Source organism: Petaurus breviceps, unplaced genomic scaffold, assembly GCF_028583685.1.
Source record: "Petaurus breviceps papuanus isolate PSGF00001 unplaced genomic scaffold, PetGlider_PUasm1.0 90639, whole genome shotgun sequence".
Classification (NCBI taxonomy): Eukaryota; Metazoa; Chordata; class Mammalia; order Diprotodontia; family Petauridae; genus Petaurus; species Petaurus breviceps.
Genome location: NW_027187296.1, coordinates 565,828 through 586,769, shown reverse-complemented (window position 1 = coordinate 586,769; position 20,942 = coordinate 565,828). Strand labels below are relative to the sequence as shown.

The window sequence follows — 20,942 nt, the reverse complement described above, 5'->3', positions numbered from 1 at the left end:
AAGGAAGGAAGGAAGGAAGGAAGGAAGGAAGGAAGGAAGGAAGGAAGGAACAGAAAGCATGGTATAATTGGAAGGGCTAAGCATGGACCTGAAAAAGAAATGAGAAAAATTCAGTTCTCTCCTTTGTAGAAGTGGGAGACTGGGAGCAGGACATGACATATACTGTCTGACTGAGTGGTTGTAATTAGTTTTGCTATTTTTTTTTATTCTTCATTCTAAGGGATGTTCATTGGCTAGGGGAAAAGGGAAAGAATTGATTTGGAAAATAAGATAATAATGAAAATTAAAATATAAATTTAAAGTGTTGCATCATTTTTTAGTCATATTTGACTATTTGTGACCCCATTTGGGGGTTTTCTTGGCAAACATACTGGAGTGGCTTGCTGTTTTCTTCTCCAGTTGATTTTACAGATGAGGAAATGGAGGCAAATAGGGTTAAGTGACTTGTCCAGGGACACACAGCTAGTAAGTGTTTGAAGCTGAATATGAACTCAGGAAGATGAGTCTTCCTGATTCTAGGCCCATTGCTGGCACGTGTCACCTAGCTGCCCACATAAATTAAAAAGTTTATGTCAAATAATCATTTAGTTTCTGCTTGAAGACCTCCAAAGGGAGGGAAAACTTTGCTTTCCAAGGCACACTATTCCACTTTTTGAAAATTTAATTTAATTTGCCAGTCTGCTTTCTGTCCCTCCCAGAGCCCACCTGCAATGGCCCACCTTGAGAAAGTAAAAAAAGCAAAATCCCTACCCTTGATAATCAAGCAAAACACAACCCCGTTCCACGTTTGGACAGCTCCTACCCCTCTGTATCTTTCTTCCCACTCTTCCTGTTCTTCCTTCTGGGAAAACAAGTCCAACTATGAGGAGCTGTGGCTTGGTGCCTCCCTCCATCTGATCCTTGGCTAGAACAATTCCCTGGCCCACAGGTCCTTAAGAATCTCGGAATCACTAAGCCTTGGGAGAGCTGGCCATCTTTTCAGTCGTTACCTAAAGTCCCAATTTGAGTTGTAAATGGTTAACTGGCTCTGGTCTATTGGTTCTCCTTAATTCACCTCCCTGTAATAAAGAGAAAAGTTATTAGTGCTATGTGGCCTGTAATAAGCTAATTATAACACTAGCAGATCAGAGGGTGGAAGAAGAGGGAGTTGGAGCTGCCACTATCGCTGTAATTGGCTGGGAGAGTGATTATGAATTATTATTGATTTAATAAAGCAATTTATGCCACAAAAAAAGGAAAAAAAAGAAAAATGTTATTGTCAGTATTTTTCCTTTAATATGTTCTATAAGCTGATAGCTGTCAAGGGGAGACTGTCATGATGGGCTCAAGACCATCAGACCTAATCTTATAACAGTACTGAAAACTGAAATAAGAATGTTGTGAGATTGGCAGCTGGGTGGCACAGTAGGTAAGTTGGAGTTAGGAATTAGTTCAGTTCAGTTGTGTCAGACTCTTTGTGACCCCATTTGAGGTTTTCTTGGCAAAGATACTGGAGTGGTTTGCCATTTCCTTCTCCAGCTCATTTTACAGATGAGGAAACTGAGGCAAATAAGGTGAAATGACTTGCCCAGGGTCACACAGCTAGTAAGTGTCTGAGGCCAGATTTGAACTCAGGAAGATGTGTTTTCTGATTCCAGCCCTGGCACTCTATCCACTGCAACATCTAACTGCCCAGGAATTAGGAATGTGAGTTCAAATGCAAGCTCATGTACTTGACTTAAGCCAAGTAATCATGGACAAGTCATTTAGCCCTGCTCAGTCTCAAACCCTTCCTCCCAGTATTGTTGTGAAGATCAAATGAGGTAACATACACACAGCACTTTGGATCTCTATGTAAGTGCTATGTATTACTATGATTATTAGTACTGGTAATCTGCTAAAACAACTGCCTCTCCAGAAAAAAAAATGTGCACACAACACACTTATAAGCTTAATCTTTGTTATTCACACTTTCTCCATCACTCTCCTAAATCTAGGCAGCCAATAAAACAAATCCAGCCCTGGTTTGTAATGTTTGCTGATTTCTGGGGTGTAAATGCTAGCACTGAAAATTTAGCATTTGGTTCTCAGAAGCTATTCCCAATTCTCAATTCCCGTGTGGTTTGTCCTTCATTCTCGAAGAAGGCCAACATCAGGGAGATGATGACATGACTTGCAGTTGACTTGGATTTGAGTGAGGGACACTGTGCAAGGTCACCAGCCTCACTTTCTCCTCCACAGCCATCTGGGTCCAGTGGGCAGATATTCATCAGGATGCTTGGATATGACCCAGGATGAGGCCAGAGGACCCTGGCCCTTTTAAGCTAAGGTCTTTTCAAGTCCTCACTTTGAGTGAGGTTAAGCCCATTCAGTGCTCTTTAAGAAGTGAATCAAGGGATGGTCCCTTTAATAAAAAAAAAATCAAATTCCTCTGGCTAAGGACAACAGAAATGGTTTTGTTTGTTTGCCTATTAGTTTTGGGGGAAAGAGGTGGTCAGCAAAGGGATAACATCGCTACTCGGGATGGATAGGATTTTAAAATAGATGTCTTGGGTTTTTTTACATCATCATAGTTATCTCCATTATCCCTCTGTTGGCCCCTCCCAGAAAACCATCGCATATAACAAAACAGTATTTTTTAAAGAAAAGAAAATGGGGGGGAGGGAGGAAGGAAGGAAAGAAAGAAGGAAGGAAGGAAGGGAGGGAGGAAGGAAGGAAGGAAGGAAGGAAGGAAGGAAGGAAGGAAGGAAGGAAGGAAGGGAGGGAGGGAAGAAGGAAGGAAGGAAGGAAGGAAGGAAGGAAGGAAGGAAGGAAGGAAGGAAGGAAGGAAGGAAGGAAGGAAGGAAAAGGAAAAAAAATCAGTACAACTGATTTAATACATTGGAAAGTCTGAAAACATGCGCATGGTATTTCCTCTACAACTCGAGCTATTTCTTTTTCTGAGATTGGGTCACTTAAGATCTCTACTGTTCTTCTGATAGTTGGGTTATTTTATAACCTTGATGGTATTTCTCCATTTCTTTTGTGCTCTCAGTTTTATTAGCACATAATTGTGCATGCGTGTAATTATTATTATGTGTGTTATTATTCTTTTAATTTCTTCTGGTTTTGTTGTGATATCTACTTGATCATTTGCTATTTTTTTTTTAAAGCAATTGGGGTTAAGTAACTTGCTCAAGGTCACATGGCCAGATATTTCTGGGTGTGGTGCTAAGTATCAGAACCTGGATTTGATCCCAGGTCATCCTAACTCTGGGGCTGGTGCTTTCACTTGCTGTGCTACCTGGCCACCCTGTTATTTTATTAATTTGATTTTCTCTCTTCTTTTTAATGTGCTAATTTTTAAAAATCAATTTTATTAGTCTTTCCAAAGAATCAACTATTCATTTTCATGATTTCTGTGGGTTTTTTTATTTTCAATTTATCTATATCTCTTCTAATTTTTAATATATTCCCTTTTATACTATTTTAGGCTTGTTTATTTGTTGGCTTTCTAATTTTTAAAAATGCATGTTCAGCTCATTAATCCTCTTTTTAAAATTTTTGTTAATATATATTTGTAAGAACATTCTAGAACAATTATGCTTTGCTGTGACTATAGCCCTACTGTCATACTGCCTTACTGTTACTTGGGGACTAAAGAGAACATTGTATCCCAGTCTATACTTGTGAATAATCTCAGTATTAATCTACAGTTGGGAGAACTAAATAACTAAAGAATACTGGCTAGCATACTGGATGTGGACTCAGGAAAACTTGAGTTCAAATCCTGCCTCAGGTATTTAATATCTGTGTGAACCTAGGCATGTCACTATCATCCCTGCAGACTGCAGATTCTGCTATTCTGTGATGGCGTATGGAAATTTGGGGAATTTTGGTCATGAGATGTAAACCTCAGCCCGAGTTTCCTCATCTGTAAAATGTTGGGGTTGGACTCTATGGCATCTGAAGTTCCTTTCACTTCTATCAAAAGCTATGCTCCCTCAGCTCAAGACAACACCAACATAGCTAAACTTTACTATATAGTAAAGGGATTTAAGGTACAAACCTTGTAATGACTGAGGTCTCTCAAAGCACTGCACCTGCTTTTGAGGCAGGAGAGCTCAGTTGTAAACCAGAAGATTTCTGCACTATATGTGTGATGACAGTATTTGTTAAAAACAACAACAAACAAAATTAATTCATTCCAGGTGCCTTATGTCCTGGATCCTCTTTAATCTTCAGGCTTCTTTTCTGATCCTGATCTTTGGAAAAAGGTTTCTTCTGGCCAATTAACATTGGTAGGCTTGGATAGACTATCAGATATTTTTAAATAAAATTTTTTAAAAAATAAGATTTTCTTTTTCCCTGACTGTGTTCCTTTGGCTTCTGGTCAAGACCCCGCCAATGACATCATAACTATCTCTATTTTTGAATATCAGGAAAGATATCAACCTAGTTTGCATCTGATTCTGGTCTTAATGAAATCTTACCTTGTCTGCCTCCCCACTCTAGTCTACGCCCCCGAGCCCTGCTCCTTCCATTAAAGTATTCTTAAATTTTTTTTTGTGCCACTGTACTATCCTGCTTCTTCTCTCATACCTGATTGCTCCTTTTCTATTTCCTTCCCTAGGCTCTTCTTCCTCTTCCTGCTCCTTGAATGTGGCTAACTCCCAAGGCACTGTGGGTAGTTTTTTTTTCTTTAATCATTTCTTGAAATATGTTGTCTAGGCTCTTTTTTTTTCCTTGTGGCTTTCAGGTAGTACATTGATTCTTAGATTATTTCACATAAGGATCATGGGTGGGATTCAAACCCAGTGTCTTTAACCCTAGAGTCAGTCAGTGTTCTTTCTATCATGCTGCTTCCCGTATAGTTTGAAAATACTGAAGGACCCACACTCATATTTCCACAAAGGCAACATTAGCCACTGTGGTTTGGGGGTTATGCCTCTCATTTCACAAGAGTTCCTTTCATACACTGTGAATGCCTACCGTTGCCTGCTACTCATATTCCTATTGTTGCCATATTAGATTGGGATTGAGTTATTACAATGAGCAGTGGTGTTGGGAACTGATTGTGTAGAGACTGTTATGAGTACTGGAATAGATGATGCTATCTTTGCAATTAGCTTATCACTATAACTAAATAGCATACATTTGTAAGTTTGAAGAATTATAATCCTTTGCTGTAACACTTAAAGTATTCTGCATTTAATTTGGCTGTGGTTTTTTTTTTTTGCATGGCATAAGGAAATATTTTTCATACTTATCCTCTAAGATATGACATTATGCTTTGTGAAATTAATCTCTTCCTGAAGAGGACCAACCTATATGGAAATTGAGCACTTCTAAATTATGTGAATTAAACACTTTTCAGCCCATCCCCTAAAAACCGAATAGTGGCATCAGATCACTGAGGAAACAGAAAGATAATAACACCTGACCCTTGTACAACCTCTTACCCAAGGAAAAATATACTGTTTAATAAATAAATTAATGATGAGTTGTGTCTGTGACAGAACCCTGCATGTGAATCTTGGTAATTAATATTATTTGATGATGGTTGTAGAGTATAACCTCCTTTTTCACAAACAGAATATTATCTGTTATAATATAGTCTTAGCTGAACACCATAAAGATAGAGTAAGGAGAGCATTGCTAAAGCCAAGTGAGGACTAAGTGGTCATGGTGGCTTGGAGCTGATTTTTATCTTGGCTTTTCATGTCCTGAACACAGGAACTGCTCTGTGCTGGCCCTTGTTAGGTTTTGCCTTGCCTTCATCCATGGAAGAGGGGAAGAATGAGGAAGAAGAGTGGTAGTTGGAAGAAAGGAAGATGAGAGGGAAAGGATGAGGAAGATGAAAGTAGAGAGAAAGAGAAGAAAGAAGAAAAAAGAAGATAAAAGAATGAGAGAATATGGAGAATGAGGGAGAAAGGCTAAAGGGAGTCTTGGCTAAAAGAGTGCTGGGAGTAACAAGAGAGCAAGGTGCAAAATATTATATATTTCCATTCTGTTTTACTCTTCATGTGTACTTTCCTCCTCCTTTGCTATAACTAAGGTGTTGAATTTTTGGTTATTCTGACCACCAAATATTCAATTTATCCTTTTGTGATCAGGTTGATTGGATTAACTGTCGGTATTATGATGCCACTGTGTTTGAAATTGTCAACCTTACATGTCCCCGAATGAACTTATATGAATTATAATGAAGACCCGCACTGAAATTAGTAATATAGCTATTAGATTAATATTAAACAGAGATCAATTTCATTGCTCAAACTGTTACATGACATCTAAAAATAAAGTATTAGCATTTTACAGACACTATAATTAAAGTATGCATTATAAGTTGGAAGACATTCTCTTTGCTATAACAAAGTGCTATGTATTTAATTTAGCAAATCAAAGAGAATGAAAGTATCATTCTTGACCATGTGTCCATTATATTTCTTAAGTAAATAGCTTCCATGATGATTTTTTAAGACAGAGATTGGGCCATGGACTCCCAAGGGGTCATGGATAGACTTCGGGGGATTTGTGAACTTAGGTAGGAAAAAAAATTTCATTGTCATTTTCACCAGCCTCTAACTGATATTTAATATTTCTTTTGATGATGAATGTAGGCAATGAACATTATTCTGAGAAGAATCCATAGGCTTCACCAGACTGCCAAAGGGGTCCATAATGGACAAAGAGAGGTTAAGATCCCCAGCGCTAAGATACAACATTATACTTTGTGAAATCAAGTCAAAACCATAAGCATGTATTGAGCACCCACTACATTCCAGTTCCACCCACTATGATGAGCCCTGGGGATACAAAGAAAGTGAAAAACACAAAACGAGTACCTACCTTCAAGGAGCTTATATTCTTTTTTTTTTTTAAGCAATTGGGGTTAAGTAACTTGCTCAAGGTTAAACAGCCAGGTGTTTCTGGGTGGGTGCTAAGTGTCTGAGCCTGGAATTGATCCCCAGGTCATCCCGACACTGAGGCCGGTGCTCTTACTCGCTGTGCTACCTGGCCGCCCCTGGGAGCCCCAGGAGCTTATATTCTAATGGCTCAAACAGTGTAAATAAGATATTCATAGAGTAGAAGAAAAGAACATTCATGTTCCATTTGTTTCTTGAAACACTTGAAAATAATATCATTCTATGAAGTACTTGTCAGACACGGTTAGATATTCTCAGAAGATCACTTTCTACAACTGAGATTACTTGTTGAAAAATTTATAGGTAGGAAGGAAGAGGGTCTATTTTAAAATATTTCATCCAGGGCCATTTTTCTTGTAGCTTGAATCTGAGTGGCTCTAATATAATTATTTAAAAAGTGAAGTAGTGATTATTTCCTGGATAAAGTCACAAATTGCTTCATCTTTTAAAGCCTCCCCTCTCATAAGTGCCACCTTTAAAAGCCAGAAGCAAATTTGTTATAGGACTTCAGCTTTAAAGGTAGCTATTTATAAGTCAGGCCTCCTTTTTCCTGCTGATCAAGTTGCAAAGATGTCTTTTATAGCCATCGCTTATATTACTATAAAGGTCTAGGGAAAGCTAATGCAAGTTAAAAATGGTAAGCAGTAATTTCAGTGAGCAGTTGTTAATATAGTAGACATTTAATAAAAATGGTGATAAGATTTTAGCTCCTAGAACTTTGTTCTGAGATGAAAATCCAGCACTCTGAACCTTAAAGATATAGGGGGACCTAATCCTAGTAGGTGCAGCTCAATACGAGAACCCAGGCAGTCAAGGTAGAGAATAAACAGGGCCAACCTTTCTGCCCCAAAGCACAGTATAAAGTGAAGCCTGGTTTTGGCACAAAGCCTCAATTTGGAATGAAGGTTAGTTAGATGAGCAAAGCAAAGGAAGATATAAAGCACTATAAAGAATTATAAGCAATCTAAAGATTTATTAGATCAAGAAGAAAATAACTATCAACTTAAAGGAAAAGAATGAGTTTTCTACAAGGGCTACATAAATGAAGCAAAAGATAAAAGTTCAGGAAAGATTGGAAAGAGAATAAATAAGCTTAGAACAGAAAGTGGTAACCCTTATCCAAGTAGTGGATTCCTTAGAAATTAGAATAACTAAAGGGGTATCAGTGATTCCATGACAAAGTAAGAAATTCAAGAAGAAAATCAAAAGAAAATAGAAGAAAATTTAAGGTATCTGCTATTAAAAATAACTAACCGGGAAAACAAGTTATGGAGATATAATTTAAATTGAACTATCTGGAACCCATAATTAAAAAAAACTGGGGACTATATTTTCATTTTTCATAAATTAAAACTTTATAGATATATTAGGAGAAGGCAGAATAAAAACATAAAGAATCTGAAAATTGCCTCCTAAAAGGAACCTCAAAGTAAAAGTCCCAGGAATGTCATAGCCAAAATCCAGATTTCCCACCAAAAAAAAAAAAAAATCCTTCAAGCACCCAGAAAGAAATGTCCAAGTACCAAGGAATCACAGTCATGATCATATCAAATCATGATCATGGCAGCTTCTACTATAAATGAGAGGAGACCTTGGCATACAGTTTTCCAAAAGGCAAAAAATAAAGACTTGGAAGTGAATAGTATCCTACAGGGGAAAAACAGATATTTATCGGAATAGAAGACTTTTCAAGCATCCCAGCTCAGTAGGAACTTAGACATGCCAACATAAGAGTCAAGAGAAAGCTAGAAAGAGAAATGTATTTCTCTTTCTGAGAAGGAAAGTATACAAATATGGGGGGGGGGAACAGAGCACATCAGAAACTCACTTGTCTGAATCCAGTAAATAAGGATTGTGCATACACACACAGACAGACTTTGGTGTAGAAATACATTAAACAAAGCTGGGAAACAGATGGAGGTAAAATGGGGGAAGGTTAGGAAAAGGGTAATACCAGGGAAGCATTACAAGCAAAACAAAATTCTTAATCCTGAAAAGACTATGAGAAGAAGAAAAAGACAAAAGGAAAAATTAAAGATAAGGTGGAGGGGTGGGGCATCAATGAGAGAATGAATGTATAAATTGTAATATATATTACACCATAAGAAAAGTAAAAATGTCGATTTCAGAGAATCTTTGAAAATAGAAACTGATGCATAGTAAGTAGAACCAGGAGAACAATTTATATAATGACACAATAACATTATAAAGAATAATAACTTTGAAAATCTGAAGAATTCTGATCGAAGCAACGACCTATCAGGTTTCTGTAGGACCTAGGATGAAGCATATTATTCACTTACTAAAAGAGAGATGATCTCCCCAATTGATGAATGGTTAGGGGATGTGAACAGGAGGTTTTCAGAGGAAAATATTAAGGATATCTATGGTCATATGAAAAAATGCTCTAAATCACTATTGATTAGAGAAATGTGGAATAGAACATTTCTTAGGTACCACATTGTGTGCCTGTCGGATTGGCTAACATGACAAAACAGGAAAATTATGAATGCTGGAGAAGGTGTGGGAAAGTTGGAACACTGTTCCAACACTGTTGGTGGAGTTGTGAACTGATCCAACCATTTTGGAGAGCAATTTGGAACTATGCGCAAAAGGCTATAAAAATGTGCATACCCTTTGACCTAGCAATACCACTTATAGGGCTGTATTCCAAAGACATCATACAAATGGGAAAAGGACCCACATGTACAAAAATATTTATAGCAACTCTTTGTGGTGGCCAAGAACTGGAAACTGAGGGGATATCCATCAAATGGGGAATGGCTGAACAAGTTGTGGTATGTGAATATAATGGAATACTATTGTTCTATAAGAAATGATGAGCAGACGAACTTCAGAAAAACCTGGACAGACTTTATGAACTGATGCTAAGTGAGAGGAGCAGAACCAGGAGAACGTTGTACACAGTTACAGCCACATTATGTGATGACTAACTTTGATACACTTGGCTCTTCTCAGCAATGCAAGATTCTAAGACAACTCCAAAAGCCTCATGATGGAAAATACTATCCACATCCAGAGAAAGAATTATGGAGTCTGAATGCAGATTGAAGTATACTTTTTGCTTTCTCTCTCTTTTTTCTGGTTTTGTTTTATTTCTTCTTTCTCACAGTGCATTGCATTGGTTATAATTCTTCTTTACACCATAACTAATGTGAAAATATGTTTAATATGAATGTATATGTAAAGCCTATATCAGATTGCATGCCATTTGGGGGGGGTAGATGAGGGAGAGGGATAAAATTTAACACTCTATAGCTTGTGGAACTGAATGTTGTAAACAATAAATAAATAAATATTTTAAAAAGAAAGATGATGGAATACCAGCTACAGAAGGAAATATATATTTTTGGATATGGCTACTATATGAATTTGTTTTGCTTGAAGATACTTAGTTGTTACGTGAATTTTTTCTCTCTTTTCAGTTGGGGAGAAGGTATTGGTGGAATAGAGAAAAATTAGTAATGGTGATCCCATAAAAAAAGAAAATTATAAAAGATGACAGTCATTGAAACATATAAAAAGTTTGCAGAGGAATACAGAAAGTAGTTCAAAAAGAACAGACAAGCATAACAGTTTTGAAAGTAACAGTTTAAATAGATTATATACATTTTTAAAAGTAAACAGTATAGGGGCAGCTACGTTACACAGTGAATAGAGCATCAGCCCTGGAGTCAGGAGAACCTGAGTTCAAATCCACCCTCAGATACTTAATACTTACTAGCCTGTAACATTGGGCAAGTCACTTAATCCTAATTGCCCTGCCCTCTCCCCTCCAAAAAAGCAAAAATTAAAAAATAAAAGTAAACAGTATAGAAAAGAAATTCACAGTTTCATATGCAATCCCTTATTGTATTCTACTTCGTATATGGAAATGCTCATTTTTTGGGTTGTCAAAATATTAAGTTCAGAATAGACATTTTGAAAAGAAAAAAATAAGTATTTTTGCTATCACCATATAAACTGAAGGTTGCAAGGCTAGCTCTGTAGAGACCTCAAGAGATTTTCTTCAGTAATTTACCTACAATTAAGATACAGTCAACAAGTGTATGGATAATGCTGACTTGATGATAGCTTTTATGATGTGGGCAACTGGGCTTCCCATAGTGATAGAAAATTGAATTGGAGAGTAGCCTATTTTTAAATTCAACTTTTTTCTTTCTATAAAAATAAACTCATCAATGCAGCAAAGCATTAATATTTATTTGATCAGTACTCTATGAAAATAATTATACAATTAAAGCAAGATTTAAAGAACTACAGCCACATATTTAGGTACCTTTCCTAGTAACCCCTTATCTTCTCAAACCCTGCTTATTTCAACCTAGATCTTTTCCAGACTTGATTAGAACATATCTGTTTAATTCATGCAGATGTTAAATTTCAAATGAAAATTAAAACCTCAACTTACTTCAAAACCCTGCTGGTTTAAGATATACAGAACCATCAAATTCATAGTAAATTTTACATACTTTTCCCATTCCAACAAACTAATAGAAGAAATTTTACTTCACTGTCACTTTTATCTCATAGAATTGGCCTCAGTTTTCATGTGAACAGGAATAATTTTTCACATACTTATGATGAAACACTTTGAAAAATTGTAAAGTGCTTTGAGAAGGGAAGTCATTCACTTCTGTTATTTCCATTGTTGAAGTGTTTTAGAAAAAAAAAACATATGTTCTTGGTATATAAATTCAATCTTATTTTTCACAGGGATATTTGGTCTCTTGGCTGTGTCTTATATGAACTGTGCACATTAAGGCATCCTGTAAGTATCAGATTAATCTTAAACTACTGAAGACATAATAATATTAACTGTTGAAAGGAAAGAGTTGTAGTATTTTTAACAACAATAACTCACCTAGGAAGGAAGGAAATAAGCATTTACTAAGTGCTTACTATGCCAAGGCAGTGTGTTAAGCATTGGCTATTCAAATACAAACAGGTTGTGGTGTGTGGTTTTGAAGGCCAGAAAATCTCCTTCCTGAATGAGCTAGAAGGAGAAGGAAGGAAAGTTGGACTGGGCCCTTCCACAAAATGGTGGCTCCACACAGAACTCAGCAATGGGAGAAGGGGATGTGGGTCTTATAGAGTGATGGTCCTGGATGAACAAGCTGCAAGACTGGAAGGTTGTTCCGGGGAAAGGAGGTTCCAGGCACTGAGGGATATTCTAGGAAGAGCTAGCCATAGAAAAGGCCCATGTGGTTTTGAAGTATGAGAACAAGTCTGGGAAGTGAATGAGGGTTGGCTGGCCTGGGCCCTTCCACAACATGGAAGCTTCAGGAGGAACTTATCAACAGGATAAAGGGGGTGAGCACATTTATATAATGTTTTAGGGTTTCATCACAACACTCCCATATGTTAGTGCAGGTAACGCCCCCATTTTCCAGCTGAGGCAAATGTGGCTCATAGTAGTAGATTTTGAGGTGGTAGCTGCTATGTTCTTAGTAAAGATGACTGAGACCAGAGAAGTAGGCAAAGCTGGCCCTTGGAATTTGTGACAGAGTGCACTGAGGAAAAGAATCTGGATGTGGAGTCAGAGGACCTGGATTCAAATCTTGCCTTCGATGTTTTCTACCTGTATAATCTTGTCCAAAGCACTTAATACAAGGTAATTTGAGGAGGGAGGGGACTAACTAGTAAGTAAGGGTGGGGCTGGTGGGGGATGGTATCAGGAAGCATTTCACAGACATGATAACCTGAGCAGAGCCCTGGAGAAAGAGGATTTTGAAAGGTAGAAATGAGGATGATGCTTATTAGAGGCATTGGAGGGTGATTTGTGCAAAAGCATGAAGATGAGAGTGTTAGCTGCTGTCTGAAATCTCTTCTAAATTCATGTTTCCTTCATTATCATAATTAACTTTATTTAACCAGACAATTAATTGTTATAGGGAGTTCCCTCTATCAATGTGGATCAGCTTAATTTATTGTATTAGAGAAATTACCCTGGAATACACAGCTCAAGTGATTTGTCAAGGGTCATATGGCCAGTAGGTTCCAGAGGTAGCACTTGAACCCAAGCCATGCTGACTCCCAGGTCAATTCTGTGGCCACTATACCAGAGTGCCTCTCACATAACTGACTCACTCTCAGGATTTTTCAGATTATCCTTTGAATTCTACTTGACTTTATCACCAATTTGAATGATTAAAGTGAAATCTGCATTCCTTTGAATGCAACACTTTGAAAATTCTTTCTTTAGCTAAAGTCACTGGTTTCTCCTCCCTGACCTTCAGCTCAGCCACCATAAAGGTCCTTTAAACAAACTTTAAACAAAGTACTTAACCATTAGTTTTCCCTCTTCCCCAAGGGAAAGTATGAGCCCAGCAGATATAAGTTTAAAGAAACAGCAGCAAGAATCCCAACTATTGGGGCAGCTAGGTGGTGCAGTGAATAGAGCACCAGCCCTGGAATCAGGAGGACCTGATTCCAAATCTGGCCTCAGACACTTGACACTTAACTAGCAGTGTGACCTTGGGCAAGCCACTTAACCCCAATTGCCCTGCCTTCCCCCCTCCCTTCCCAAAAAACAATCCTAACTATTCCATAGTAGTTTAAGAGGTGATATATAATATTGACTATAAAGAAATGAGACTAAATTTTCATGGTTTTTGGTGTGTTTGTAAGTTATTATTCAGTCTCAATAATTTAGAATAGTGCTATATATTTATGTGTATATTAAGAGAAAATAAGTTAGTGAATCAAGTATATCATTTCCCAAAATAGCTTCATGATTTGGTTAGAAATATTAAGCTCCATAATGTCAGATGTGAACATTTTCAAATGTAAGTATGACCTTGGGCAAGTCAGGTCATCTCCTCAGGCCTGAGTCTTCCCATCAGTAGAAAGAAGTGGGACTAAATGATATCTATATTCCCTTCCAGCTTAAAAATCTATAATTCTCTATGGCTTCTATATAGAAATCTGCCCACAAGCAGATGGGCATGCCTATTAGAAAGTGGTTACACTGCCCTTGCTATAATGGAGGACTACCATTTAGTCATATTCATTCTGCCTTGAAGTAAACAGAATAAACCCCTTTTCGAATGGGGACTAGTTTTCCTGCCCTTTTTGGCTGTTTAAAGTCATCAAAGACAGTTTGTCAAGTCCAAAATATCTCAGAAGGACCTTATAATGAGCTCATTACTTAGTGATTTTGCTTGCATTATAATATCCCTCTATTAAAGTACATTAACACTCCAGTTGATTTTGATTGTTTCTGAGTCTCTGGACTCAGGCGAGGCCAATAGCAGTACCAAATATCAAATAGATAATGTTTTCATTTACTTTCATGAGGCAAAAATGTTTGTTATTTTTGTGTACTACCTGATATCAAAGGAAGGCAGTGTGGGGAATGGAAAGAATGCTGGATTTGGAATCAGGAGACCAGGATTCAGCTGGCCAGCTCTGCCACTTGCTTACATGTGTAAATGTGAGCAAAATATTTCATGTCTCTGACCCTCAGTTTCTTTATTTGTAAAATTAGAATGTTAGATTAGATGGCCTCTAAAAGTCCTTTCCAGTTTCAAGTCTATAACTAGGTGATCCATGCAGCCACACCTATTATTAGTGGAAATGATGGAGAGCTAACTTTATGCTGGTATGTCATGCCTTTCCCCAGTGTCCTTGCAGTCCCAGTACATTACGTAAGCTGTTGCTGTTGGTCTTTCAGTTTTGAAATGGACCAATGACATTACAGGTGATGTCCTGATTAGCTCGTGAATTGGATTTAAGTGAGGCAGAGTTGCACAAAGTGTCAGCCTCACTCTCTCTTCCTGAGTCATCAAAGTCCAATGGCAAGACAAAAGTCAAGATGACTGGCTATGTCTGTGGATGCAGTGAATCACCTTGGCATCTTCAATGCCTGACCAAGCTCTAAGCACTTCACAAGCCTGCTTCAGCTGCCTTCATGCCATTGAAACCAATTGTTCTCATTCACTCATTCCTCAGGGAAAAGTCTTCACATGCTTGGAGTAGACATCCCCCTAACTCACTGACAAGTTTGAGGCCTTAAACTAATGTCATATGTTTGGAGTTCTACACAATGTATTTAATAGAATCTGTTGACTAACTAGTAAATACATGACATAAATTATATCATAAGAAAGGAGTCCCTGGATAGACTTCAATGGCTCTGTGAACTCACATGGGGGGAAAGTCCAGTATCTTTATTTTCCTTAACCTTTAACTAAAATTTATCACGTTCTTCAATTATTTTGAAGCATGATTCTGAGAAGAGGTCCATAGACTTCACCAAGGCTGCCAAAGGGGTCCACGATATGCACACAATAAGTTAAGAAACATGATCTAAAAAATTACTGTGGGGTGAGAGAAAATAGAAGGAGAATTTGTATATTATATAGTGGCATTATTTTTATTTCAAATATGAAATTACTGGAGTTAGAACTGACAGAATTTCAGCATATGGCCTTTATCATGATTCTAGAAGTAGAGATGTTTCTATAGCACTAATCCTTCCTAAAAAGAGTATTCAAAAGATGTTCAGTAAATATCAGCTGATTGTAATAATTTGAGCTTATTGGCAGTATTTCTAAAAGAAGCATAAGAACATTCCTCCTCTTTTTGATACATACATTTCAATACTCCAAGTACTAATGATTTCATTGGTATGGATATCCCCAGTTGAAGATCCAACCTTTCCCTGCCTCTAGTAGACAATAGTAATAAAAATTTAGGGCAGCTAGGTGGCTTAGTTGATAGAGCATTGGGCTGGAAATAGGAAGACTCATTTTCATGAGTTCAAATCTGGCCTCAGTTGCTTACCAGCTATATGTCCCCGGACAAGTCATTTAATTCTGTTTGTCTCGGTTCCTCATCTGTAAAATGTGCTGGAGAAGGAAATAGCAAATTATTCCAGTATCTTTGCCAAGAAAACCTCAAATGAGGCAATGAAGAGTCAGACACAACTGAAAAATGACTGAACAGAATAATGGTAATAATCTACAAATATATAATAATGCAAACACATATTGATAACATATCTATAACATATTGATAATATATAAATGTATCATAATATATAAATATAATAACAATATAAATGATATAGATAGCAAGTATTTATATACTGATTTAAGTTTTGCAAAGCGCTTTATAAATATTATCTCATTTTATTCTCACAATAACCTTGGGAGGTAGGTACTATTATTATTATTCTTGTTTTACAGACGAGGAAACTGAGATAAACAGAACCTTGCCCAAGATTATACAGCTAGTAAATGCCTGAGGCCAAATTTGAGCTCAAGTCTTCTTGATTCTAGGTCCAGCACTCTATGTACTGTCCCACCTAGCCCCCAAACTTCTCGAGCTTTATAGCAAAAGAAATAAAAAAAAAATTCATTTCTTGGTAGCCAACCTGACTTTTAGTGAGACCAGTCTCTAAATGACAGACATACAGTATAGTGGACATCTAAGAAGCCCATGTATCTTCGGAGGACCTGTCATAGCTTGTGTTCCTCTGGTTTAGTTTCAGATTTCCAAGATCACTGAACCAACCAAATCTTCTGCTACCAGAAGGCACCAGAATATAGTATTTTAGCCTGGTATCAATGATTAAAAATAGTGATTTTGATTTGTTTCATAGGTTTCCATGGTCAAAGAATTCATTATCTGGTGGTTAAACTTTCTGTTTTCTTTGAAGTTAGCTAAGCTGGTCCTCAGCAGATAATAATAATAATTATTATTATTAGCACTTACCTGGTGATTTAAAGTTTGCAAAGTACTTTATGTTATGTACATCATTTCATTTGTTCTTCACAACAGTCTTATGAGGTCAGGGGCTATTATTACCTTTGTTTTTCAGAGGAAAAAACAAGCAAATAGAGGTTAAGTGACTTGTCCAGCGTCATTGTTATTGAGTCATTCAGTTGTGTCTGACTCTTTGTGACCCCACGGACCATAGCACGCCAGGCCCTTCTATCCTCCACTCTCTCTTGGAGTCTGTCCAAGTTCATGTTCATTGTTTCTATGACACTATCTATCCATCTGTAGAGCCAGTGCAATATTTACAGCGCCCATGATCACGATAAAGACCGTGACTATGAATATCGCATGCTATTTGATCACAAAATATATCAAACTCTCCATATAGAGGACAGAACTGAAGCATTTATTTAGAAGCCAGAAAACTGAATCCCAAAACCAATAAGCTGATTCTATCATAATACCAAAGATATTAAGAAGCCATAATACTACTGAGAGCCACAGCGTCCTTCAGCCTTCCCACAAACCGACAGAAGGTCAAGATTTACTCACAAACCTCCCTCTCTCCTTGCCTGAGCACCTCTCTCTTCCACCTTCTTGCTAGCTCTGACCTGTGGGCTCTGGTTCCCTTCAGGAAACTCCTCCCACCACAGGCTCCATGTGACTACATTCAGCCTATTAAGGGGAAGAGTTTACTTTTTTTTTTTTTTGCCTTTTGGAGGGCAATTGGAGTTAAGTAACTTGCCCAAGGTTACTCGGCTAGTTTGTGTGTGTGTGTGTGTGTGTGTGTGTGTGTGTGTGTGTATTAAGTGTCTGAGGCCAGAACCGAACTCGGGTCCTCCTCACTCTGGGCAGGTGCTTTACTCACTGCACCACCTAGCCGCCCCAAGAGTTTACTTTCAAAGCAGGGAAGGTCTTCAAACTCCTCCTTAGTCTATTACGGGGCAGGGAAGATCTTCAAATTCCCATTCTCATTACACCATCTCATCCTCTGCTGTCCCCTTTTCCTTTATCCTTCAATCTTTGTCAACATCAGAGTCTTTTCCAATGAGCCCTGTTTTCTCAGTATGAAGCTTCAGCTTCAGAATTTGACCTTCCAGTGAGTAGCCTGAATTAATTCCTTTAAGTATTGATTGATTTGATCTTTTTGCTGTCCAAGAGATTCTCAAAAGTCTTCTCCAGCACTACAATTCAAAAGTATCATTTTGGTAGCACTCAGCTTTCCTTAGAATTCAACTCTCATAGTCATACATTGTTACTGGAAAAACCATGGCTTTCACTATACAGACCTTTGTTGGCAAGGTGAGTCTCTGCTTTTTAGCATGCTGTTCAGATTTGCCACAGCTTCCCTTCCAAGAAGCAAACATTTTTTAATTTCATGCTTGCAGTCACCATCTGCAGTGATCTTTGAGCCCAAGAATATAAAATCTGATACTGCTTCCATTTCTTTTACTCTGCCATCTTGGCTCTGCCCCTCACTGCTTCCATTTCTACCCCCTCTATTTGCCAGGGAGTGATGGAACTAGATGCCAAGATCTTAGTATTTCTGATGTTAAACTTCAAGCCAATTTTATACTCTTCTCTTTCACTCTCATAGAAAAGCATCTGAATTCCTCCTCATTCTGCCCAGGGTCACACAGTCTCTTGAGCCTGGATTTGAACTCAACCTTCCTGACTCTATCCACTATGCTACCTAGCTGTCTCATATTATTAGGCACTGTCCCTAGATAGTTCTTGAAGCCTTTCCAGCTTAGCAAAACCTTCAAGCACTTGTGCTTTCCTGGCACAACCTTTGAAGACCTAATGTTCCTTCTACGGTTATCCACACTGGTAGAAGAGCACCTTCATTGTTGACATCACAGCTCCATTGAAATATCCAAGTCATATAGTGATAATAATAGAATAATTAGTAATTATATATACATAGTGATTGCATATAACTATGTAATGGTGTAGTTATTAGTAATGAATAATATAGTGATATCTATATTTATGTAGCTGGGGAAAATATATTTTTCTTACCCAGTATCATTTATTCTCTGACCTCCTAGTTTGAAGGTACCAACTTACATCAGCTGGTGCTCAAGATTTGTCAAGCACGTTTTGACCCCATCTCTCCAAAGTTTTCTTCTGACCTACAGATGCTAATAACTCAACTTTTTAAAATACCTCCTCGAAATCGGCCATCAATTAATTCCATCTTGAAAAAGCCCTTCTTGGAGAAGCTCATTGCCAAATATTTGTCTCCTGTGGTGAGTTTTTTGGTCAGAGTCTTTGGGTTTTGACCAATGTTTTGATAAACTGAGATAATCATACATTTGGGGTTTTCTTTTTAGGAAATGCAAGAAGAATTCGGTCACACACTAATACATAGAAAGAGACCACCAGCAGCACAAGCAGTAATTAATCTGGCCCGAGGTAAGAGGCTTTTAGTCACAATTATCAAAAGAGCATTTATTAAGGGTTTTCTTAAATAGCACAGATGCTACTGTGCTAACTGGTACATAATGAGTTAAAGTGTACTGTTCCTATCCTTATGGAGCTTAATGAAATAGCTCGCATTAATATAGCACTTTAAGCTTAGGTACTTTGACACTTCAAGGACATGTCATGGCCTGACCTCTTCCTGTCTTTCCAGTCTTCTTACACCTTCCTCCCCCAACATACTTTGCAGTCCAGTGACACTGACCTCCATGCTGTTTCTCACACAAGATGGTCCATATCTTGACTAAGAGTTTTCACTGGCCATCCCCCATGCACAGAATGCTCTCCCTGCTCACGTCCATCTCCTATCCTTCCTGGCTTCCTTCAAGTCTCAGCTAAAATCCTACAGTCTACAAGGAGCCATTCCAGGTCCTCTTTAATCTTTGTACCTTCCTTCAAGAATCCGCCTCCAATGTATTCTCTCTCTCTGTCTCTCTCTCTCTCTCCCTCTCTCTCCCTCTCTCTCTTTCTCTCTCTGTATATATATATATATATATATATATATGTGTGTGTGTGTGTGTGTGTATACATATATATATATATATACATAGCTATATATATATCTATATATCTTTACATATAGTTGTTTGCATGTCGTTTCCCCTAATAGACTGTGAGATCCTTCAGAGCAGGAACTGGTTTGTTTTTTTTTTCCCTTTCTTTGTATTCTCAGCACTTGGCACAGTTCCTGGCACATAGTAGGTGATTAATAAATGCTTGTTGATGTGACACTTTGCAGTACTAGGTAGTACAAGAATTGTTACATTCATTGACAAATGAAGAAATTGGGACTCTGAGTATTGAGTGACTTGTGGGCCAGGGCCACACAATTGTAACTTTTGTGTCAGAGACTCTCTCATAAAGGATTGTAGCTTTAGAAGCTGAAGGGGCCTTTGAGGTCATCTAGGCCAACTCTCTCATTTTGAACATGAGGAAACCCAGAGAAGTTAAGTGACTCATCCAAGGTGATATGCTGTTAGGTAGCAGAGTCAGGATTTGAATACAGGTCTTCTGACTCCCATGCTAGCACTCTTTCCAGTGAATCATATTATCTGTCACATATTTTTATGATTTTCTCATTCTCTTGGTTTTAGCCCCCACATGGGAAACATAGAGAAATGGTATGATATACTTGGTATTTTGTGGCATACCAAGATCAAATTCGAACTTGTAATTAGGCAATTTATGCCCTGATATAGTATTACCTCATTGATTCATTTTACCCATACCCAGAGTTTCCTTTGGGAAATTTAGAATATAGCTGGGGTCGAGGTCTCTTGATGTGTTAAAGGGCATGGAATTCCTACACAGGCACTCAAGCTAACAATATCATGTACAAGACAGCCTCAATTTAATCTCTTAGAAAATGCAGAATAGCATAAAGGACCCAGAGGCATCTACATCAATCAAAACATTCTCTTTCTGTCTGGTGAGCCTTACTTTCCACCGAGGAAAATACTTGGGCCTCTAGTCTCATAGGGGACATTCTAAGTGATCCTGTGGGAAATAAACTTGGGGTCGGTAAGGAGGCAAACCCCTTTCCATTGAACAGGCACTATCCAAATAACTGGTGGTTATCATGGAAGGCAAAGGTGGTCTTACTGCTCTGCATTATGGCTGAGTCCCTTACTGTGCCTTCTGCTGCAGGGTTGTTCCCAATTCACAGTTCAGGAACTCTCCCACTCCTCCAGAAGGCTGGGATTCAGCTACTCCTGTGACTCAGGGAGGTGGTTCTCGCCTTCACTGAGTGTTGGTCTGGGGCTATGGGGACTTGGGGACCCAGGAACTCATACAAGTGTGACTGTCTGGAGTTGAGGCCAAGAG

The 20,942-nt window shown here is 38.0% G+C and overlaps 1 protein-coding gene across 1 annotated transcript in view; it reads left to right on the top strand.

Annotated features, from left to right (window-relative positions):
- NEK5 (NIMA related kinase 5) overlaps positions 1 to 20,942 on the top strand; it is a 118,069-nt gene that overhangs the window by 29,948 nt on the left and 67,179 nt on the right. The window contains exons 7-9 of the mRNA XM_069064561.1: positions 11,625 to 11,679; positions 18,686 to 18,886; positions 18,971 to 19,052. Coding sequence (XP_068920662.1) covers positions 11,625 to 11,679; positions 18,686 to 18,886; positions 18,971 to 19,052 — 338 coding nt within the window. The remainder of the gene's footprint in view (positions 1 to 11,624; positions 11,680 to 18,685; positions 18,887 to 18,970; positions 19,053 to 20,942) is intronic.